Raw genomic sequence first — 23,518 nt, 5'->3', positions numbered from 1 at the left:
GCCTGACAACCTGTCTTGTCTTGTCCAGTTTGTTTCGATGCTTTGTTGAAATCCCTATTTATGTTTGCATTATTCAGAAGTACACAACGTTGTGACCAAAAACTGCTGAAGTGGTTTGGAATAAATACAGTGGTGCCCCGCAAGACGAATGCCTCGCAAGACGGAAAACCCGCTAGACGAAAGGGTTTTCCGTTTTTGAGCTGCTTCGCAAGACGAATTTCCCTATGGGCTTGCTTCGCAAGACGAAAACGTCTTGCGAGTGTTCCGATTTTTTTTTGCTTCCCCCCTTTTTCTAAGACGCTAATCTGCTAATAGCCTTTTAGCCGCAAACCCTTAAAAGCCGCTAATCCGCTAATAGCGCTAATCCGCTAAGCCGCTAATAGGTTGCTTCGCAAGACGAAAAAACCGCTAGACGAAGAGACTCATGGAACGGATTATTTTCGTCTTGCGAGGCACCACTGTACTTGCAGAGTTTTCTTCGAAGTGAAATGCTCCATCTACAGCGCTGAACTTGCATATGCATAGAGCTTCTGGATCAGGGGTGTTGGAAACTTACAATTTCTGCTAGATTAAAACCCTGTATTGATTTTCCCCCTTCAGCGTGGTTAAAAGAGCAAAAGAAAACAAACCATTTGCAGGAGGACTTGCGAGCTCAGGAATCAATGCTACCTGGTAAACTTTGCTAAGCAGGCATGCAGATGCTTGTCACATTACCTTTTGCTTAGAAGGAGGTAGCACCAGGTAATACCTGTCTACGCACACCTGCAGGGACTCCACCTTTTGCAAATGCTCATTTGGTGTCTCAGTCCTATAAATAGGACTGAAAACCGAATGGTGCTAAAAATGCAAGAGGCAGTTGCTACACATCTCATGCCCGGGTTGTGCCTACAGTACTCGTAGCTGTGTGCTAATGTTTGTTTTCAACGCACTGAGTTTTATGTCCACACAGAACACAACAGCCCATGGGAACATATGCTGTGCACACATATTACCTAAATTAACCTGAGAAGGGAGGCAGGGGGGAAGAGCACCAATAGCTCTTTGAAGTGTGATTTCCTCCCCTAATGATAATTAGTAGCAAACCTACTAATGATCAATTCATTGGACGACTGTCAGCATATTTGCTGTCAGAAACTGCGATGTCTCAAGTGCGGCCAATTTAACTGATGGGCGGTAGGCTCAGAACAGAGGAAACGTCGTACTATTTCATGCTAGTGTATCATTAACATACAGAATTTACTACTGCAAGATGTGGAGATGGCCAGTAGCTTACACAGCTTTTAAAAAGGGCTAGATAAATTCATTGCAGGGAAGACTTTCGTGGACTGTTAGTCATGGACCTTTTCTGACAGGAGATGGAGTCTAGCAATAGCCAATAGTTCCCCATCCCTGGTTTAGACAGAAGAACCGAAACTAAGGCTGAATTTAAATTAATGCACCTGAGGCCTGAATAAGGGTGACCATACTTAGAGTTAGCCAAACTGCCAGATATAATAAGACAAAAACCAAAAAGTGTAGTGAAAAAGGAATGGGAGTGCCTAAACGAATACCTTAAAAGACAAGGTTTGAGGACAGAAATCTGGCTGAGTCTGCAATAACCTTGTGAAGTGAGAGGATAAGAAAGAGGGATATATATTTAGATGATAAGGAAAACAGGAAGATACAAAGAAGGGTAAAGGAAGGTGCTGTGGGATTGGTGGAAGCCAACGATTGTTTTCCTTTCTAGTGTTTATACTATTAATTTGTAAGATTTGGATTTGTTTTTCATAGGTTTGTTTTTGTGCATTGTTGTTTTTCGTTTTTTGTTTTCTGTTGTGTGGAAAATACTAATAAAATTTACTTTAAAATAATAATAATAATAAGAGTGACCAGTTGCAAATGAGGACAGGATTCCTGCACCCTTAATATCTGTGCTGAAGCAGTAATTTAAGCAGGTGTGGGTTGCTCACCTCTTTTGTATCTAGCCAGCCTAGGCCTGACACACACGAACAAACTGTTGAATACTTTGATTATATGCAAACCTTGAAATATATTCACTGGGCTCCAAAGCTCCATACAGCAGGGGTAGGGCAATTTGGCACCCGCCAGGTGTTTTGGACTACACTTCCCATCAGCCCCAGTTAGCATGGCCAGCGGCCAGGAATGATGGGGATTGTAGTCCATGACATCTAGAGAGTACCATGTTGGCTTCCCCTGCCATAAAGACTCCACGGGCCACGCAGGATCCTATATAGTCTGTTCCCTTTAATACCGGATAATTTTCAGCATAATCATGAAAACCACTAAATCAGAACCATACTCGTAAATATGTTATTGGTGCTTGCATGATTAAAACAATTATCTAGGAGGCATTTTGACAATCAAAGCCTAAACTTGTTAAAGAGGCTTTCCGCCCATTCATCCCAGAATAATCCATACATTTAAATTTTGCTGCATCACATTAATCATCCTTGAATGCTTTTAATTTGTCATAAAGGAATTTCTTCCCTAAACTCTGCCTGACTTCAAGGCAAGTGGCTTCCTACGCAGTCCGACACTCAATCATTTGTCACCACTTTAAACTTTTAACTCTTTCCAAAAAAAGAGAAAGAGAGAAAGTTGAGATAAGAATAGTTGATCTTATGATATATCCTTAGGTCTCCTGTTTGGACTAGGAGCACTGAAGGGTTGTTGGTTTTTAATCATCCTCAGCTACAATACAGTGGTACCTCGGGTTACATACGCTTCAGGTTACATACGCTTCAGGTTACAGACTCCGCTAACCCAGAAATAGAACTTTGCTTCAGGATGAGAACAGAAATCGTGCTCCAGCGGTAGCGGGAGGCCCCATTAGCTAAAGTGATTCCTTAGGTTAAAAATGGCTTCAGGTTAAGAACTGACCTCCGGAACGAATTAAGTACTTAACCCGAGGTACCACTGTATAGGCATCTCCCCTGCCCCTTTCAATATAACAAGTTGTAATCAAGGCTCAGGGACGCGGGTGGCGCTGTGGGTTAAACCACAGACCCTAGGGCTTGCCGATCAGAAGGTCGGTGGTTTGAATCCCCGTGACGGGGTGAGCTCCCGTTGCTCGGTCCCTGCTCCTGCCAACCTAGCAGTTCGAAAGCACATCAAAGTGCAAGTAGATAAATAGGTACCGCTCCGGCGGGAAGGTAAACAGCGTTTCCGTGCGCTGCTCTGGTTCGCCAGAAGCGGCTTGGTCATGCTGGCCACATGACCTGGAAGCTGACCCTCGGCCAATAAAGCGAGATGAGCGCCGCAACCCCAGAGTCGTCTGTGACTGGACCTAACCGTCAGGGGTCCCTTTACCTTTTAATCTGGGCTCAGGCTTCCTGTCTGAGGTCAAGTATAACTGAGGCTGTTGCTGTTTGCAGCCTGATCTGATGCATGCTTATTCAGAAATATTAAGCCCTATTGGTTTCAGTGGTGTACACGCTTAAGTGGGCATAGGACTGTAGCTTTAAGCGTATTCAGTACTAAGCCCCACTGTATACAATGGAAATTTCCCTATGAACTCCAAGCAACAAATTTCAGTATTTCCTACACTGTTTGGCAGCAGATAAATATCCCTGGCTAAGCTACTTCCCTCTGTACAGGCCGATGCACAGAAATCAGTAGTGGAGAAAGGAGAATTAGTGAACAAGGACCGGTCTAATCTCTTATCTGGGCTTCAGTGCCCCCTTCTTTCACTTGGGGGGGTTGTTGGTCAGATTTATCCCTTTCATTTTTCGAGAAGGCAGATTAGCCTCATCCATCCCAAACACTTAAAGCAACCTCTTGCCTCTGTTTGCAATCTAGGAAGCCCGCTATGTACGGTCCAGCTCCCCATTCCTTCCTTCATTGCTCCAAGGATCTCCAATGCTCAGAGCTAACTTAGATGCTTCCCAGTTCTCGGAATAGCATCTCAACAATGTCAGTACAGTGGTGCCTCGGGTTACATACGCTTCAGGTTACAGACTCCGCTAACCCAGAAATAGTACCTTGGGTTAAGAACTTTGCTTCAGGATGAGAACAGAAGTCATGCTCCGGCAGCGCAGCGGCAGCAGGAGGCCCTATTAGCTAAAGTGGTGCTTCAGGTTAAGAACAGTTTCAGGTTAAGAACGGACCTCCGGAACAAATTAAGTACTTAACCCGAGGTACCACTGTAGTTGGTGTTGCTTGCTGTCTAATCCTGTACTGCTGCTTCAGTTGTCCGCTGGGCACGAGTTACTGGTAGCCATAATAACCATTCATCTTGCCCACCATTCTTTTTCTAGGATGAGCAGAAATGTTTCACCTGTGATTCCAGATACCCGTATAATCCAGTTTTCCAGGCTGAGAGTCACTTAATTGAAAACGTTATCACCACTTTGGAGCCAGATCGAAAGAAGTGGTGGCAGTCTGAAAACGGTGAGTGGCTTTTCATTCATGTTCGTTTCTTAGTCTAATTTGAATTTACTGCAACCTCCAGCCGCATTATAGAGGGGGGGTTCAAAATGGAGGGGTTAATATCGTGAACGGGTCATTCAGATATTGCAAACAAGTAATTGGAAGCAGGTTTTTTAAAAACATCTCCCCCACCACCACCACGGAAGGGGTAACTCTTGATTAAAGCTGAAGGGAGACTCCCATGTTTATGCTCAAAATGAGTGAATATTAAAAAGAAACCTTGCATATGTGAGCATAAACTCACCATAAACACCTGGCTGGAAACAGCCAGAGGTCATTTCCAGATGACTTGTTTATGGAGCATTCATCCTGATTTGTTTGCACAAAGTTTTGCAAGGAGGTTATTCTACACCAGCTGTTTATTGAGCATTTATTCTGAATTCTTTCTAGGTTGCAGGATGTTGCCTTAAATAGTTATCCCACGCTACCCAGTGCATTTTCACATCACTTTCCTTGCTGCAAAAAAGTCAGGTTGTCGGGGAGGGGGGTGGCAGTAGGTTTGTTGCTAGGTGAGTGCCAAATCCATTTAAACTGCTCGCCCACATTATGAGAGCAGCGACCAGAATCTCAGTGAAGCAGAACTTTCCTGCTATCTCTACTTACATTACAGGGAATTTTAGATAAGAACATTAGCAGGATTATTGTAATAACCTGCAGTTTTATAAGCAGATGAAGAAATGATTAAGTTAATTTGGAATATGCAGAAAATATAAAAAAATAAATTTAAGGAACCGCAGAAAGAGGGGGAAGGAAGTCGAGTTTTGAAATGTTAACATGATTGTAAAATTATTGAAATGTATAAAATTGAAAATCATAAATATGATCAGAGCAGCCTTCTGCCCATAGTGGCATGGCTGCCATGTTTGGTTCCAGCCCCACTCCTCCCAATGTCCTGATGTCACACGTGCAGTGGTACCTCGGGTTACAAACACTTCAGGTTACAGACTCTGCTAACCTGGAAGTAGTACCTCGGGTTAAGAACGTTACCTCAGGATGAGAACAGAAATCACGCCGCAGTGGTGCGGTGGCAGCAGGAGACCCCATTAGCTAAAGTGGTACCTCAGGTTAAGAATGGTTTCAGGTTAAGAACGGACCTCTGGAACGAATTAAGTTTGTAACCAGAGATACCACTGTACAACGTCAGGTTCCCCTATCATCCTCATAAGCTGGTGCCTCTGTAGGGTTACAACAGTGGAGAGTTATTTTGCCCTCACTTCCTGCTCCTGAGCTTCCTATGCACATCTGGTTGGTCGTGTGAAAAACAAGATTGTGGACCAAGGTAGGCTTTTGGTCTGATCCAGCCGTGTTCCACCTAATGTTCTTTCGTACAGTTTGCCATATCGTACACTCATCAGATAAAATAGATAATTCGTACTACTTAACGCTTTTTTCATTCTATTTCAGGTGTTGACCATGTCAGCATCAGGCTGGATTTAGAAAATCTGTTTCAGTTCAGCCACCTTATCCTGACTTTCAAGGTACCCTGCACATAACTACATAATCGTGTAATATTTAAATTGATTTATAGACTAGTGACTTTCATTAAACCATGGAAAACCTTTGGAAAATCAAGCCGTCTGAATTGTTGACTAGGAAATGTGTCCAAGGAGTTCCACAGATGTGCAATGTATGTTGTTGTTTAATGTGCTATCTGTGTGTTGTGGCTAAAGTAAAAAGGTAAAGGGACCCCTGACCATTAGGTCCAGTCGAGGCCGACTCTGGGGTTGCGGCGCTCATCTCGCTTTACTGGCCGAGGGAGCCGGCGTACAGCTTCCGAGTCATGTGGCCAGCATGACTAAGCCGCTTCTGGCAAACAGGAGCAGCGCACGGAAACACCGTTTACCTTCCCGCCGGAGCAGTACCTATTTATCTACATGCACTTTGACGTGCTTTCGAACTGCTAGGTTGGCAGGAGCAGGGACCGAGCAACGGGAGCTCACCCCGTTGCGGGGATTCAAACCGCTGACCTTCTGATCGGCAAATCCTAGGCTCTGTGGTTTAACCCACTGCACCACCCGCGTCCTGTGGCTAAAGTACTTGTGTACTCACCCACCCATCAAGCTCCCAGGGTGATTTGGGGACAATCACTACTTCTGAGCTTAGACTACATCAGAGTGTTGTTTTAGGATAAGGATAACCCTTGCATATGTTGTCCTTTAGAGTTTAAGTAACAGTCAGATGGAAGCATTGGTTATTACATGAAGGATTGGCTATTATGTGATAGATATTAGACTTCAAATCTTCGTACTTTGTTAATCTTTATGAGGAAGTCATCTGGAGGTTTGGGTTGAAATGTCATCAGTATGCAGATGACACTCAACTTTGCATTTGTTTTCCATCTCCTCATCCTAAAGAGGCGGTTGAACTTCTGGATTGGCACCTTGAGGCAAGTTTGGGTTGGAAACTGCGATTAATCCAGATAAGATAGAAGTGCTGTGGGTGGGGAAAACCCAGATGAAGGCTTGTTATGAGGATCAAATTTGCATTTTAGCAGTGTTGTTGAGCTCAAGGCTACCAGGCAACAGCAATAGCTGGGTTGGTTTTTATCAGCTTCAGCTGCCTTGCCTTCCCTTCTCGAGAGAAAATGGACGGTGTCTCAGTTATCCACACACTAGTGATAGCCAGGCCTTACTACTACAATGTGCTCTGCGTGGGGCAGTGTTAGAAACTGAGATGTTAAAGCTAGGAGCTAAACAGCACCTTAAACCAAGGTTGTGGGTGCAACAATGGAATGTGTAGGCACACTTTTTAAAATATATAACAAGAATACAGTGCTGAAAATGAATGAACTGCAGCTAAAATATTATGGTCATTTTTCAAATGGTCTAGTCCTTCCCCTGCCCACCCCACTAATATTCTTAAGTGGGTCTCTTCTCCAGTCTTTGGAGAGTAGCTGGAAGTGGGGAGGCAGAAAAGGGTCCTTTTTCCTTTCCACTCTGCAGTTTTAATAGGAAATCTTAGGCTCCTTATGGAACATATTATATCTATATTGGACCAATCCCAATGGTTACAATGGCATTTCCAGACCTAATTTAAAGTGCCGGTGATGAACTTCAAAGCCCTGAAGAGTTTGGGACCCAGTTATTTAAAGAACTGTTTAAATCAGCCAACCCATGCCTTAAGATCTGCTTCATAGACCTGACAACAAAGAAAATTAGGCTGGCAGGCACATGGAATAGGGCCTTTTCGCTGTTCAAACCAGAGAAGCCCATCCCTCAATCCTTACAAGTATTGTGAAGACACAACTTTTTCTCATGGCATTCAGTGGTGAACTGTAACCTGAGATGTCGAAATAGTGTTGTGATCTTGGTTCATATGTTTAAATTACACTGGACTACACCCGCTCGCTTTGCTGGCTTTTATTGGTATTATGAAATAGATGTTTTAAGTGGCTTTGAATTCTGTTTTTATTGGTTATGTTTTGATGTGTATTTTGTAACACAGTTTTGCGAAGAATGTCTATTGAGAAGCAGGTAATGCTTAAACAAAGAAACAAATGAAAACCTTGATGAGTTCCAACCATGGGCAGTCTATGGCAAGCCAGTCATGTGCATCCACTGATGATGATGATGATTATTATTATTATGCCATTGTAAATATTAATATTAATATTAATAATAAAGTTATTTATATCCCGCCCTCTCCAGCCAAAGCCGGGCTCAGAGCAGCTAACAACAGTAAAATGCTACAACATTCTAAAATCATTTCATTATAAAATTATTTCAAATCAGATTAATGACAACCATCGGGCTAGAGTTCTGTGAGGCTTGCCATTTCAGTGGCTTTTCATCATAGCAGCAATAAATAGGAATTTTATAACTTTTATAAAACACATTATTTAAGAGAGTCACTTTCACTAACATGAAACCATTGTTAACACAACTGGGAATTTAAAATTAACATAACGCTTAGATAATTTGAGTTTGGACATGGAGCTGAGGAACGAAAATCTATCGCTGGGCTTCGCTATCATTTAGCGAATGCTTGAGAAACATCTGTAGTGTCACGTCAGAATCTGAATCCTGCCCAAGACAAGCTCACTATAAATGAGAACACATCTGGGAGTCCACAGATGCGGGTTTCCCCTGGTGCCACTGAGGACTGAAGTGGTCATTATAGTGGGAGTGATCTGAATGAAGTTCTCTCTCTTCACAGACATTTCGGCCTGCAGCAATGTTGGTGGAGCGCTCCACAGATTATGGTCAAACCTGGAAAGTGTTTAGATATTTTGCGCAAGACTGTGCTACTTCTTTCCCTAATATTCCTTCGAGGCCAGCCACCACTGTTGGAGATGTTGTTTGCGACTCAAGATATTCGGATATCGAGCCCTCCACTGAAGGGGAGGTATGCCTGTTCTTTGAGTTCATTTCATCGTAAGGATTTAGTCTTAATGTTGATTTCGGCTTCAGTGGTGTAGTCCTTAGCTATGCATTTCTTATGTAAGAACATATTCCAGTTACCGTCTTTTTCTGTGTATAAGACGATATTTTTTCCTTAGAAATAATAGGCAAAAATTGCGGGTTGTATTATACACGGATAGCAGAGGGGGGACAGGCGATTGGTGGCAGCAACCAGCAGGAGATTGGGAGCGGCGACTGGGCGTGTGATTGGTTGCTGCTGCAAGGCCTGCTGGCGATTTGCTGTGGCTGTGGCAGTTGGGCGTTGATTTTCGGCAGCTAGTGTGCAGACGATTGGTGGCCACGGCAATGTGATTTTCACTGGCGGGCATGCTGTAGAGTGATTGGCGGCTCAATAACTCTGGGCAATCTCCCCCCCCCCCAAAAAAAACTGAACAACTCTCCCTAAGTTTTTTTGTTGCTGTCCCAAAAAATAGGGGTCATCTTATACATGGGGGCATGTTATACACGGGAAAATACGGTAAGTCATTTACTTTTACAATGACAGTATAAATCTTCATTGCATTTCTACAGGTTGTTTTTAAAGCTCTGGATCCCAGCTTTGAAATAGAAGATCCCTACGCCTCATACATCCAAGGTAGTTTGGAGTTTCATAATGCCTTTAAAAATTCTTTTGCTTTCATGCAAAATACTAATGCAGAAATAGCCAAGATCCAGATATTGATGGTCTCAAACTCTGATCTCCCCTGACCACTGGCTAGGCTGCCTGGGGCTGATAGGAGTTGGAGTCCAACAACATCTGGAATAATACCACCTTGGCTACCCCTAAATGTATACTGTCATGGCAGTCTGCTGCCTTCAGCGAAGATTGGCATGTTTACGTCTATGGTAGAGCTACTATACTTGGGTATTTTAAGTGGAAAGGGCCAAAGCTCAGTAGCAAAGGTTGCTTTACACTGGGTGTGATGAACCTTTAACCTTCCAGATGTTGCTAAACTACAACTCCCATCATCCCTGGCCATTGGTCATGCTTGCTGTGGCTGATGGGAGTTGTAGTTTAGCAACAAGCGGGCCAAATTTTCCCTACATCTGCTTTACACATAGAAAGTACCAAGTTGAATTTTGTGATGGAGCAAGGTAGAGAAGACTGGAGGGCCATGGCCATCTGAACTATTCAATCTTTGACATGATGGGGACAAATGTCTGACTTGGTATATAAGGCAGCATTGTATGTTCACATTGTTAGCAAATTGCATAAATAAAACACAGTTCAGAGAGAAAAGGAAAAACCCCACTTTATTGCACAAAACTGAACAAAAACGGCATAGAACTTGAGGAGAAAGAAGCAGAGAGGTTTCGCCTTTCTCAGTTCAGACCTTGTACATAGCAGGGAAACATCCAATCAGAACATGTGCTAGCTCAGCAAAGCCCATGCCACTCTACCTGGTTGCTAAGCAACACCCCGTCTCTACCCTCTAATAACAGAATTAACCCTTTAGTCATACCCTGAATGATCTCTGCTGTTGTGCTTGAATTGCATCAACCCAATGTTGAGGCCAACTAACCAATTATTTCTTGTCCTTGCTCACAGAGCTCATTACCTTAACAAACCTGAGAATAAACTTTACTAAGCTTCACACGCTTGGCGATACTTTACTCGGACAAAAGCGGCGTGATCCTCTGGAAAAATACTACTATGCGCTTTACGAGATGATAGTTCGCGGAAGCTGTTTTTGCAATGGTCACGCCAGCTACTGTGGCCCAGTGCAAAATCTGAGGGGTGATGTTTTTCATGAGCCTGGAATGGTACGTCACAAATCTTCTAATTCTTGACCCTTTATTAGAGGCAAAAAAAATCCAGCTTCTGTAAGGTACTGCAGAGATATTCCTAAGAGTAATTAGATCATATTTGGCTAATAGCAGGGAAATGCCACAGCTGTAATTATGTGGATATAATGCAGTTAATAGCCAGTGCTGTGTGAGGACTTGAATTGTTTATAGATCAATGCAATAATTCTTAACTTGCCTAGAATAGCTTGTATAAGAAAGAGCGAGGGAAGTGACCAGTGATTTAAAAATGTAAAAATTATTCCTCTACAAATGCAACCTGCAGCAAAATGTTCCTGCGTGAAGTGCTCCTGTTCATGGTGCCAGCCAGCCAGTCACTAATGCCCTCTCCCAACATATTCCATTCCATTAATTATGTTTTTCTGTTCCCTTCTCTAACACTACCACTAAAAGTAAGGTTGTGTCTGCACTATTCCTTTGAAGCACGTTGAAAGCCTATATCTCTACTCCCCCACCCCCTGCCAAATTCTGAACACTATAATTTTACCCCTCACAGAGTTACAGTTCCAGCAACCCATAAAATACTACAGTGCCCAGAATCCTTTGAGGGAGAAAATGTGCTTTGAATATGGTTTAAAAGCATAGCATGTAGGAAGCATAAATCAGCATTCTGTGGGCCCTGATCATGCTTGGTTTTCATTGGACTGTTTTGGGGTCATCCCCCAACACCACCATTTTGTACTTCTATAAACCTCAGGGGGGTTTCTCCAACCTTGCTGATAATGACCATTTTTTGTATGTGTTGATGGTCAGGTCGGATCAGAAGAATCTTTATTTTCATCAGCCACTAGCCATAGCAATAAAGTAAAAAAAAAAAAATGTACTGAAGATAGAGGTAGAAACTTAACTATACAAAATACATTTTGGAGGTTTACATCAATAAGGTGAGCAGTTCCCCTTTTAGCTGCCAGAACTGAGAGCTGACTGTGATCCAGCAGAGATCTTGGAATTCCCCAGTTATCATGTGAGTGTAGATTGGACTGATTATCTTCGGAAAATGTTGCTTTTATAAAAAAGACGATAAAGATTTGGATAAGAATCAGTGAACAGTATTTAACAAACATAATCCACAAGGTTCTTCACCCTGGGAAACCTTCCATTTTTGTGGGCGAGAAAATTGGTGCAAATCCTTGTGGATGTCTCAGAGCACTGCTGCTAAATTGCCAAGATCATGTCGCTTGGATAGATGTCTCTTGCTCAGAAGATGTGCTGTGCAACACTGGAACACTTCTGTTGAAGCCTATCTGAAGGACCATATCTTTCAGAAAAAAACTCAACAACTTTTGGGGGGGTAAAATAATTTAAAAAACTCAACTTCTATCCTTAAAAAAGGTCAACAACTTTGTTCGGCCCTCACGGCCCTTCACTTCATCAAATCTGGCCCTCTTTGAAAAAAGTTTGGGCACCACTGAGCTAGTCCAACCCCCTCAATGTAGGCACATGCAGCTGTCCCATTCGGGGATCGAACCTGCAGCCTTGGTGTTCTCAGCACCACTCTCTAACCAACTGAGCTATGCACACCCAGTTAATTTCTGCAGGACATGGACAAGAGACATTTCTGTTGAATCACATCCCAGGAAAGAAAAGCACGGATGATAACTGTGTGTTTTAAATTTGTTGTTGACATGCTGCAGGTCCATGGGAGCTGCCTCTGCGAGCACAACACAGACGGCTTGTCCTGTGAGAGGTGCAAAGATTTCTACAACGATGCTCCCTGGAGGCCAGCAGAAGGATCGCAGGAAAATGCTTGCCAAAGTACCTCAAAGTGATTTACTTCGTTGTTATCAGTCTTGCGAATAGCAATCGGCCATCGCCGTGCGGTGCTTGGAAGTGCTGTGCATTGATAGGCTGAACTCTCTGTTGAAAGTGCCTTTCCACTTAAGAGCTATCCACGGTTCCTCATGCAAAGTTATTGAAGCTAGAGTAATAATAATAATAATAATAATAATAATAATAATAATAAGGCAGTCAGCAGGCAGATAGGGTCTCAGCCTATGTACCAGATGGAGCTGGTAAACAGCTGCCCTGGGCACAGATTTGACCTGTGCCTCCATGGACAGCTGTGAGTCCAAAATGACTCCCAGGCTGCACACCTGGTCCTTCAGGGGCACAGTTACCCCATTCAGGACCAGGGAATCCTCCATACCTGCCCACCTCCTGTCCCCCAAAAACAGTACTTCTGTCTTGTCAGGATTCAACCTCAATCTGTTAGCCGCCATCCATCCTCCAACCGCCTCCAGACACTCACACAGGACCTTCACCGCCTTCACTGGTTCTGATTTAAAAGAGAGGTAGAGCTGGGTATCATCCGCATACTGATGAACACCCAGCCCAAACCCCCTGGTGATCTCTCCCAGCGGCTGCATGTAAATGTTGAAAAGCATGGGGGAGAGGATGGAACCCTGAGGCACCCCACAAGTGAGAGCCCAGGGGTCTGAACACTCATCCCCCACCACCACTTTCTGAACACGGCCCAGGAGGAAGGAGCAGAACCACTGTATGACAGTGCTCCCAGCTCCCAGAGACGGTCCAGAAGGATGTTATGGTCAATGGTAGAATTCAGAGTCTGTTTTTCATATACTTGGATGAACATACCGTTAAGGGATTGGATTCACGGTGTCCCTATTCCTGTCTACATCATACATATGCCTCTGTTTTTGTCTTCTGTTTCAGAGTGTGAGTGCAATGGTCATTCTGAAAGCTGCCACTTTGATATGGCCGTGTACCTTTCTAATAACCGCATCAGTGGCGGGGTATGCGAAGATTGTCTGCATAATACCATGGGGCAGCACTGTGATCGCTGCAAGCTTTTCTTTTATCAAGACCCAGAGAGGACAATTTCGGACCCTCGTGCATGTATCCGTAAGTGTATGACCTTCCCTAGATGATGACCCATAGAACTGGATTCAGGTCTCAGTTAGTCGAATGCCATTCCTACCGAAAGCAACGATTTACTCGTCCCATTGATCTTGATGGGATCTAAATTCAGGATGCACAGTCTGGATCCAACTCATGTCATTTGCTTAGGTAAAGGGACCCCTGACCATTAGGTCCAGTTGTGGCCGACTCTGGGGTTGCGGCGCTCATCTCGCTTTATTGGTGGGGGAGCTGGCTTACAGCTTCCGGGTCATTTGGCCAGCAAGACTAAGCTGCTTCTGGCGAACCAGAGCAGCGCACGGAAACGCCATTTACCCTCGCGCCGGAGCGGTACCTATTTATCTACTTGCACTTTGATGTGCTTTCGAACTGCTAGGTTGGCAGGAGCAGGGACCGAGCAACGGGAGCTCACCCCGTCGCGGGGATTCGAACCGCCAACCTTCTGATCAGCAAGTCCTAGGCTCTGTGGTTTAACCCACAGCGCCACCTGCGTCCCAAATCAAGTATTTCGTATCGGTGATCCAAGATGCTAAGCAACAGGGGCCCAGACCAGCAAGTTGTACACGAGCTGATTTAGAAAATGTGGGAAATCTGACCTAGATTAGGAATGATCAGGCACATATGCAATGGGAAACACCTCTGCTCTTAAAGACCTTTTAAGATGCAGAGTACCAAAAAATGAATAGGACAACATCCCTTCTAGCCATGAGTGGCCAACGCTAGTGGAAAAATTCTAGAGTGGGGCATGGCTCCATCATAACACAGTTCCTTCTGGTTGCCCCATATTTCTAGTGCCGCTTCTGCAGTGGAGAGCCTTTTCTGCCATTTGTGTTACGAAGAGTTGCGATCTTCCAGGGTTCTTGAGAGCCAGTGTGGTGTAGTGGTTGAGAGCGGTAGTCTTGTAATCTGGGGAACCGGATTCGTGTCTCCGCTCCTCCACATGCAGCTGCTGGGTGACCTTGGGCCAGTCACACTTCCTTGAAGTCTCTCAGCCCCTCTCACCTCACAGAGTGTTTGTTGTGGAGGAGGAAGGGAAAGGAGAATGTTAGCCGCTTTGAGACTCCTTAAAGGGAGTAAAAGGCGGGATATCAAATCCAAACTCTTCTTATTCTTCTTTGTTGCACATGGATCCTCCATAAATAGAAAAGGCTCCCCGCTACAGAACACAGGTAAACTGGAAGGAGCTGTGTGATGGAAGAAGCTAAAGATGCATTCTCATCCCATCTCTGTACTTATATTGCTCCTTTGTGGCTGTATAGCCTGAATAGGGCTCCTCTTTCCTTAAGGCAACAAGGTAGGCCCTAAACATGGCCCATGTATTTCATTCCACACTCAAATCTTTTTTTCTGGCAAATTATCCCTGTTTCATCGTATTCATCCTGTTTGGATTTGGACGTCTGACTCCACAGGAGTATAAAAATGTGTACAATTTGCACTACTTGTTTCGTATTCTCTTACAGTCAAGGAGTCGACTGCTCTGTGATACAGTGGTACCTCAGGTTACATAGGCTTCAGGTTACATACGCTTCAGGTTACAGACTCCGCTAACCCTGAAATAGTGCTTCAGGTTAAGAACTTTGCTTCAGGATGAGAACAGAAATCGTGCTTCAGTGGCGCAGCGGCAGCAGGAGGCCCCATTAGCTAACGTGGTGCTTCAGGTTAAAAACAGTTTCAGATTAAGCACGGACCTCCGGAACGAATTAAGTACTTAACCTGAGGTACCACTGTATTAGTTTCAGACCCTTTCCCTAGGCAAACGTATATTAAATTTGAGCTTTTCACTAAAAGGGTATAGGGGTGAGCTTAGCCGTATCAAGGCTGACTATTGCAATGACTCGCGAACATTTCCGGCCTGTGAATGCTTCCATTTAACTGCTTTCCACTAACATCTGTGACTGCCTATCTGTCCATAGCTTGTGAATGTGACCCTGAAGGTACATTGTACAATGGGCTGTGTGAGGATCGTACAGACCCATTTCTTGGAACCACTGCTGGCCAATGCCACTGCAAGGAAAACGTCGAAGGAGTTCATTGCGACAAGTGCAAGCCAAACTACTATGGGCTGAGTGGAAGTGATCCCCTGGGCTGTCAGCGTATGTTTTTCTTTCTTTCTTTCTTTCTTTCTTTCTTTCTTTCTTTCTTTCTTTCTTTCTTTCTTTCTTTCTTTCTCTCTCTTCCTCCTCCCCATTAAAAGCTTTGATTATCAGAACACACCTGCCTTAAAACTGTGGCTCAGTCTGTACGTCACATGAAGCCGTAGTTTGAAACAAACCTTGGTTCAAGGTGCTTGCAAATGCAAGTATGCTGGTGAACACTGCTCTAAAGTTCGCGTGGTATTCCTCCCCTGCTCCTGCAGCAGAAACGCAAACTGCAAGCCCAGGTCAAGGCAATGTGAGAAGCCAGACTCTTGCTCAGTGGCGTAGCGTGGGTTGTCAGCACCTGGGGCAAGGCAAGTAATTTGCGCCTCCTAACCCGTGGATTTGCGCCCCCTAACCTGTGGATTTGCGCCCCCTAACCCTAACCCCCAGATGTTGTGCCTGGTGCGGCCGCCCCCCCCCGCCCCCCCACACTACGCCACTGCTCTTGCTTGTTTCATTGTGGTGTAGCAGGAGCACCACATGAACACACTAGTATGCAGCTCGTTCGCATTAAACTATGGCTTGCTGCAAACTATGGTTTAACCAGGCCATAATCATTTCATTCGTTCAGTACTGCAACCAAGGGATTGTAGAACTTTTTTTCCCCTTAAAGCAAACGCTGTATTATAAAACTCAGAGGAAATGAAGGGGGGAAAGGATCTTTTACATCCCCTAGCTGGGCATTTTACCCTAGTTGCCAATTGCAAAAGTGTCAGATATGCATAACAAATGGAAGTCCATTGTATTCCATGGCTTTTTCAAAACTACATATTGTTATGCACACCCGTTTCTTGAGTGGTAAGAGAGGTCAGGTGTCCTGCCAGCACATCCCTTGGGATTTGTGTCCTTTGAATGAAGGTTGCTGGAGGCAGAGGGTGTTTTCCGCCTTAGGTTTATTTCTACTGAGGGCTCATCCCTGCTGCCTGTGAAGGGAGCCTCACGGAGATGGTGATTCTTTTGTGTCCTTTCAGCCTGCAGCTGCAACCCTTCAGGAAGCTTGTCTTTCCCTGCTTGCGACCCAGTGACTGGAGAGTGTCTGTGCCAGCGGTTTGCCACTGGGCAACATTGCGAGGAATGCCCTGTAGGTACCTGTGAGAGGTTCGGAGACAGATACTGCAGTATTCTGCGTTGACAAAAGTTCCCGTGGGTTTGTCTTTTACCTTTTGAAAAATCTCTTCCGCTGTGGAAGTGATGAAGCAAAGGTCAAAGTGGCAATCCGTGGTATTCAGCTGAGAATTCTTTGTCTTTTACAAATTGCTAAGGAAACAGGGATCAGAGTTAGTGTACTGCCATAGGGAGAACCCAAGAAACATGGCTTGCTGCTAGGTTACAGGCCCAGGAAAAGCCCATATGGGTTTTGGACGTGCCACTTTTGGAGAGGGTGGGAGTCCGTTCTAGGACTGAAAGCAGGGAAATTCAACCCAACTCTTTACTTAGCCTGTTTCCATTTTTGAAGCAAGTGCCGCCCACCTGCACCCCTTTCCATGTTAATCTGTTCATACGCTCAATGTTCCTTAGCAGGTGTAGGGGACCTACCATATTTTTCGCTCCATAAGACGCACCTGACCATAAGACGCACCTAGTTTTTAGAGGAAAACAAGAAAAAAAATTGTTCTGAATGAAACAGTGGGTGCGTGATTTTTGTGGTTCATGCTGTGGCCATAGACATGTGCTCTGACGCTGAGTTTGGGGTAGCCCAATGCAAAAATCCTGAGAATCCATGTGGATCCGTGCTTTGTAACCACGTTTTTGCACCACTGCGGCCCCAGGCAACAGTGGGTGCGTGATTCTTTTGGTGCAGGTTGTAGCCATGGACATGCTATGTGATCTGATGGTGAACTTGGGGTGACCCAATACAAAAATCCTGAGAATCCATGTGGATCTGTGCTTTGTAACCACGTTTTTGCACCACTGCGGCCCCAGGCAACAGTGGGTGCGTGATTCTTTTGGTGCAGGTTGTAGCCATGGACATGCTATGTGATCTGATGGTGAACTTGGGGTGACCCAATACAAAAATCCTGAGAATCCATGTGGATCTGTGCTTTGTAACCACGTTTTTGCACCACCGCGGCCCCAGGCAACAGTGGGTGCGTGATTCTTTTGGTGCAGGTTGTAGCCATGGACATGCTATGTGATCTGATGGTGAACTTGGGGTGACCCAATACAAAAATCCTGAGAATCCATGTGGATCTGTGCTTTGTAACCACGTTTTTGCACCACCGCGGCCCCAGGCAACAGTGGGTGCGTGATTCTTTTGGTGCAGGTTGTAGCCATGGACATGCTATGTGCTCTGATGGTGAACTTGGGGTGACCCAATACAAAAATCCTGAGAATCCATGTGGATCTGTGCTTTGTAACCACGTTTTTGCACCACCGCGGCCCCAGGCAACAATGGGTGCGTGATTTTTTTGGTGCAGGCTGTAGCCATGGACACTCGTGTAAGCGGCTCCTCTTCTCTCCTGCTTTGTCCTTTAAAGCAAGCAGGCTCTCCTTATCTCCCGCCTCCCCAGCTCAGCGAGCTGAAAAGCTTTGCTGCTATTCAGCCAGCTGAGTGGGGAACGAAGGAGGGAAAGAGAGCATGCTCACTTTAAAGCAGCCAACCGGACAGGAGCCGCTTACACTCGTGTAAGCAGCTCCTCTCCTGCTTTGCTGCTTGAAAGCGAGCGACAGAGGAGGGAAGGAAGGGGAACCATGGATTCTCCTTGCAACTGCAGCGGATCCCCCCCGCCATCTGTAGGCATTCGCTCCATAAGACGCACAGACATTTCCCCTTACTTTTTAGGAGAAAAAAGTGCATCCTATGGAGCGAAAAATACGATATGACTCTCCAGATATTGCTGGACTTCATTTTCCATCTTTCAGCCCTATTGGCCATACTGGCTGGAGCTTATGGAAGTTGGAGCCCGATGAGATCTGAAGGGCCACATGTTCTCCATCCCCGGAGAATGGGATGGAATCAAAAGGTTCAGTAAGTAAAACGGTTTTTAATATCAAATGGGGTTAACTGGTTTCCATTTTTATTTTACTGCAGCAAGGATACTGGGGCCTTGGGAGCAATCTACACGGATGTTCTCCCTGTGGCTGTGACATTGGCGGTGCCCACAGTAACTTGTAAGTCTGTGAATTCCCATTTCAAATGCTTCATTTAGCATCTAAGAAATGTTGCGCCACAAACTCCCACTGAAAGTGGTGCAGATTTTTGCCCTTCTTTCCTTTGCCATTAGAGTCATTGGAAATGGCAAGAGTGGATTTATGGATTGGATTCAAGCATCAGTGCAACAGGCTACTAGCTGTATTGGGGAGACTCTACAAACAAAGAAAGAATGTATTGTGATGTATAGCATCTGTCCATGGTTGTGCAGTTTTTGTACTATTTCGTTTTCCTCTCTTTTCTGCTAGGTGCGCACCTACTAATGGTCAGTGTGAGTGCCTTCCCAACATCGTGGGCCGTCAGTGTTCTGAGCCAGCCCCAGGCTACTTCTTCTTACCTTTGGACTATTATATATATGAAGCCGAAGACTCAATGCCACTCCCAGGATCTTCACCTTTGGTATTTTATTTGGCATTACTTCCCATATTCATATACATAGAGGACGTGGGTGGCGCTGTGGTCTAAACTACTGTTGGGCTTGCTGATCAGAAGGTCGGCAGTTTGAATGCCTGCGATGGAGTGAGCTCCCATTGCTTGGTCCCTGCTGCTCCCGACCTAGCATTTCGAAAGCACACCAGTGCAAGTAGATAAATAGGTACTGCTCTGGTGGGAAGGTAAACGGCGTTTCCGTGCGCTGCTCTGGTTTTGGTGTTCTGTTGCGCCAGAAGCGACTTAGTCATGCTGGCCACATGACCCGGAAAAACTGTCTGCAGACAAGCGCCGGCTCCCTCGGCCTGTAAAGCGACATGAGCGCCCAACCCCAGAGTCATCCGCGACTGGACTTAACTGTCAGGGGTCCTTTCCCTTTCCCTTTCCCATATTCAAAGTGCAGTTGTGGTAATATAGATCAAACCTAAAGAGGGGAGTCAGAGCAGAAACAGAAGTGAGAGAGGAAGAATGAAAGATGTTGATCGAATGGCAGTATATTTTAATTTATATTATTTACAATATTTATAGACAATGTTACCGCAAAAATCCGTCCGTGTATGGGATGTAGTAAGATGTACTTTTAAGCACGGTTGTGTTTCTGTTAGTTAGTTAGTTAGTTAGTTAGTTAGTTAGTTAGTTAGTCTCTTTATCTTGTCCCGGGCAACCCAAAGTGACTTACAACCAACCAAACAGACAGACAGACAGAAAACCTCACACAAGATACATTAAAACCAAGGTAAAAGGAAGTACATTAGAAACATCCCACACACTTCTAAATGGTCATAGATAGGTAAAGGCCAAAGACCTGATTACAGAGGAGAGTTTTTGCCTGATGCCTAAATATAAATGATGTTGCCACCATGCAAGCCTCCTTGAGGAGTGTTCTACAAATGGGGAGCCACTGAAGAAAAGGCCCTGTTCTCATGTTACCACCCTCCAGACCTTTTGAGGGGGCACATGAATAAGGGCCTGAGAGAATGATCACAGGGTCAATTCACATGGAGGTCCTTGAGGTACTGCAGTCCTGACCATTTAAGGCTTTATGGGTCAATACCAGCTCTCTGAACTGGGCATAAAAACTAATTGGCAGCCAGCGCGGTTGGGCCAGGATTGGTGTTATATGCTCAAATTGTCTTGCCCTGGTGAGCAACCTGTATGCTGGAATCTGGCAGTGGACAGAAGGTAGATCTGGATCTACTGGTAAATCTCTGGGTGATTGGCAATAAATAGTCAAGTATTACTATTTTCTTTTACTCCCAATTGTTTAACAATAGAAACAGCACAATTATCCACCCAGCACCACGGCCCTAAAGTTATAAAACTTCATAGCTAATCAATAGTTGTGCCCACTTCTTAATTTTCTCTTTTTATTCCCTTCCTTAATTAACATGATTACAGTTTAAGAATTAGAAGCTTGATTTTCTTGGATTTAGATCCCCACCCCAAGTTAAGCAGAGTTCTCTTTGTGTGTAGGATAGTAGTACAAAGTTCCTTGACATGGAGAATAATATATGGTTTAGACTATTAATTATGCAGATTCATTACTTTCCTAGTTGTCCATTGTTTGATTGTGTTTGTGTGTCAACTAAAAAACCAAAGAAAACCAGCATTTTGACACTTAAAACACCTGTTTATAAGGTTCAGCCCACAGCTTTACCATGGTGTGATGTCTATTTTCGGCAACAAGGTTATGATTTCAAAATTGAAAATGGAAAGATCGTATTGAACAGAAACAAGAAACGAGGCATAAGAAAAGCAGCCGTTGGACAGGTAACACGAATGTCCCATTAATTGGTTTGTAAGGGATTTCAAGGAAGGGAAACCCATCTCTTAAAAGTGTGGGGTAGGATCCTTGGAGAACTGTAATATATGTGCCTTATTTGAGTCACTTCACATTATCTGTAGCTTCTGGCTTGTGCAAAACAATGAGTAACCTTTTAGGTTATTGGTGAGATGATTTGAGAATTTACTGACGCTTGGTTTGTATGTATAAAGTTCCACATTCAATCCCTGGATCTCTGGTAGGAGGACTAGGAGCCTGTAGATCTTTCAGTATTGTGAGTCAAGATTGACATTTTTTGATTAGATGGACCATTGGTCTGATTTGTGTACATAATTTTCTCATATTTTGCAGTCTTCATGAATGGGACATTCCTCTAATCCATCCCAATCCTATGCAATTATTCCCCCTCCCCACCAATAAAGGCTTCAGAATGCTGTTAACATTTCCAAAAGATTTAAGATATCTCAAAGAAATGTAATTAATCTGGTCATAATGCACTGACATGTTGGCCTGAAATACTCAGATATCAAGGGTGTAAAGTAAAATTTAAAAAACTATTTATGTTCTGCATAGTTCACACATATTCCTGATTATGTGTTAGTCTGCTGAGATATAAGAAATATTGCTGATAACCTGGATGGAGATAGTAGCCAGGTTTCTGCAACACTCAATGAGTACAGTCGTACCTTGTATCCCAAACACCTTGGTACTTGGACGTTTTGGCTCCCGAACGCCGCAAACCCGGAAGTGAGTGTTCCAGTTTGCAAACATCCTTTGGAACCCGAACATCGGCCAGGGCTGCTGCGGCTTCCAATTGGCTGCAAGAACTTCCTGCAGCCAATCAGAAGCTGTGCCTTGGTTTCTGAACATTTTGAAAGTCGAATGGACTTCTGGAACAGATTCCATTCGACTTCCAAGGTACAAGTGTATTTGTGAATGTTATATAGCACTAACTTAACTGTTAGATGCTGGGGGGGGGGGTTTAATGAGTGGTATTTATTTGTGGCTGGATCTACATTGATCTTCTAGAACGTTATATTTAATAATGCTTAAAACGTGTAATGCAGTTTCTCAATGGTGGTGGCTTACTGCTCTGCAACACCCTCTGGTGTCACATTTTAATAACATATTTTTAACGTTATAAACTAAGAGTGTAGATCCGCCCTGATTGTAAGTAAGAAGGCCCTAGTAGCCTAACTTCAATTATTCATACTACTGTTGAACTTGAAGCTGGCTTAACTCATCTTCCCTTTTCACAAAGGACTTATGGGACTGGCAGGGACCTTCTACTCAAGAGTAGGCTTTGAAGAGGGGAAATTCAAGAGTTCATGGCTACCCTGGCTAAGGGTGTGTGTTGCTCTACACCTAGCAAGACAGGATTCATTTTGTTTCCTGAATAAATGTGATATTTAAAACGCAAATCTATCCTTTCAGGATTCAATTCTGTTTGGCAGGAACCCTGCTCTGGATGTTGTTATTAGAGAGTCTGTTCCTGGAAAACCTGTGACATGGTCAGGGCCGGGTTTTGCACGAGTTCGGAATGGAGCGGGGTTAAGATTTACCGTCAACAACATCCCTTTCCTGATGGATTTTAATATCATCATTCGCTATGAGCCAGAGGTAATTCTTACACTTTTTCCACGGCGGTTTCAACTCGTATTCAAATCCTCAAAAAAAGAGCAAAGACTTCAAAGTAAAGCAAAATATGGACCATACGTATCAAAATTGTGTATGTGGAATATATTGAACAAAACCGCACAAAAATTATCCTGATCTTCAAATTTATCTTTGTCGTGTTAATAGTCACCACTACATGACTTTCCCTCATTAGTTTTGTGGTGCGAACATTTCTCAACATATGAAAATTGTAGAACCGTAGATGCAGACACTGCATAATGCCCAAATCTTAGGATCTGCGTTTGTATGGATGCCATGTATGTGTATTGCAGAAGCGGATTGTCACCGACTATTTATAAGTGTAAATTTCTGGTGGAACAAGAGCATTTATGCAACTCTTGTTGGATTTCCTTCTTCCCTGGTCAATTAAACTCACAATGTTCTTGTTTATAGGCACGGAAAGAATCAAGCATGTTTCAACTTTGTATGAAAACCAACTTATTTTTTTTCTTCCCAAACACATAGACTTTAGAAGACTGGATAGCAAGCATTGCTGTAAAGACTTCAGGTTCTAGAGGAAGCGAACACTGTGAGAAAACAGCAGCCCTGCAAGAACCACACTCACTTGCTCTACCATATACATCAAGGTTTGTATATTGCGTGGACAGGAGGAGTCCCCCCGATCCCAGGCGACCCCTAAGCAGAATAATGACTCAAGACAACGTGCTATGGGATTAAAATTGGCCACAACTTTATTAAGTTTCAGATGTAGGGAGACCTTGGCTCAGGCATTGGGCGTTTATCCTTTCCAGTCCCCAGCCGGGGATCTGGGAGACATCAGGGTTATCCAAAATGTGTGGGGATTGGGATGGCTCTGGAGAACATCTGT

General features: G+C 44.2%; 1 protein-coding gene and 1 long non-coding RNA gene across 6 annotated transcripts in view; one reads left to right on the top strand and one right to left on the bottom strand.

Annotated features, from left to right (window-relative positions):
- The window catches only part of LOC310687942, a 234,265-nt gene that overhangs the window by 166,235 nt on the left and 44,512 nt on the right, over nucleotides 1-23,518 (bottom strand). The gene's annotated exons all lie outside the window — the stretch shown is intronic.
- LAMB4 (laminin subunit beta 4) overlaps nucleotides 1-23,518 on the top strand; it is a 69,589-nt gene that overhangs the window by 18,213 nt on the left and 27,858 nt on the right. For 4 of the 5 annotated variants that reach the window (XM_083463238.1, XM_083463239.1, XM_083463237.1 and 1 more), the window contains 14 exons: nucleotides 4,257-4,389; nucleotides 5,833-5,906; nucleotides 8,584-8,772; nucleotides 9,360-9,423; nucleotides 10,378-10,592; nucleotides 12,269-12,389; nucleotides 13,308-13,496; nucleotides 15,425-15,604; nucleotides 16,621-16,730; nucleotides 18,681-18,760; nucleotides 19,049-19,199; nucleotides 20,868-20,999; nucleotides 22,447-22,632; nucleotides 23,155-23,276. In XM_083463238.1, the coding sequence (XP_083319364.1) occupies nucleotides 4,257-4,389; nucleotides 5,833-5,906; nucleotides 8,584-8,772; nucleotides 9,360-9,423; nucleotides 10,378-10,592; nucleotides 12,269-12,389; nucleotides 13,308-13,496; nucleotides 15,425-15,604; nucleotides 16,621-16,730; nucleotides 18,681-18,760; nucleotides 19,049-19,199; nucleotides 20,868-20,999; nucleotides 22,447-22,632; nucleotides 23,155-23,276 (1,946 nt within the window). Of the gene's footprint in view, nucleotides 1-4,256; nucleotides 4,390-5,832; nucleotides 5,907-8,583; nucleotides 8,773-9,359; nucleotides 9,424-10,377; nucleotides 10,593-12,268; nucleotides 12,400-13,307; nucleotides 13,497-15,424; nucleotides 15,605-16,620; nucleotides 16,731-18,680; nucleotides 18,761-19,048; nucleotides 19,200-20,867; nucleotides 21,000-22,446; nucleotides 22,633-23,154; nucleotides 23,277-23,518 lie in introns of those variants that run through there. The other variant, XM_083463241.1, reaches the window with a different exon arrangement.

Source organism: Podarcis liolepis (genome assembly GCF_965112155.1).
Source record: "Podarcis liolepis genome assembly, chromosome: 10".
NCBI lineage: Eukaryota > Metazoa > Chordata > Lepidosauria > Squamata > Lacertidae > Podarcis > Podarcis liolepis.
This window is presented reverse-complemented; position numbering and strand designations above follow the sequence as displayed.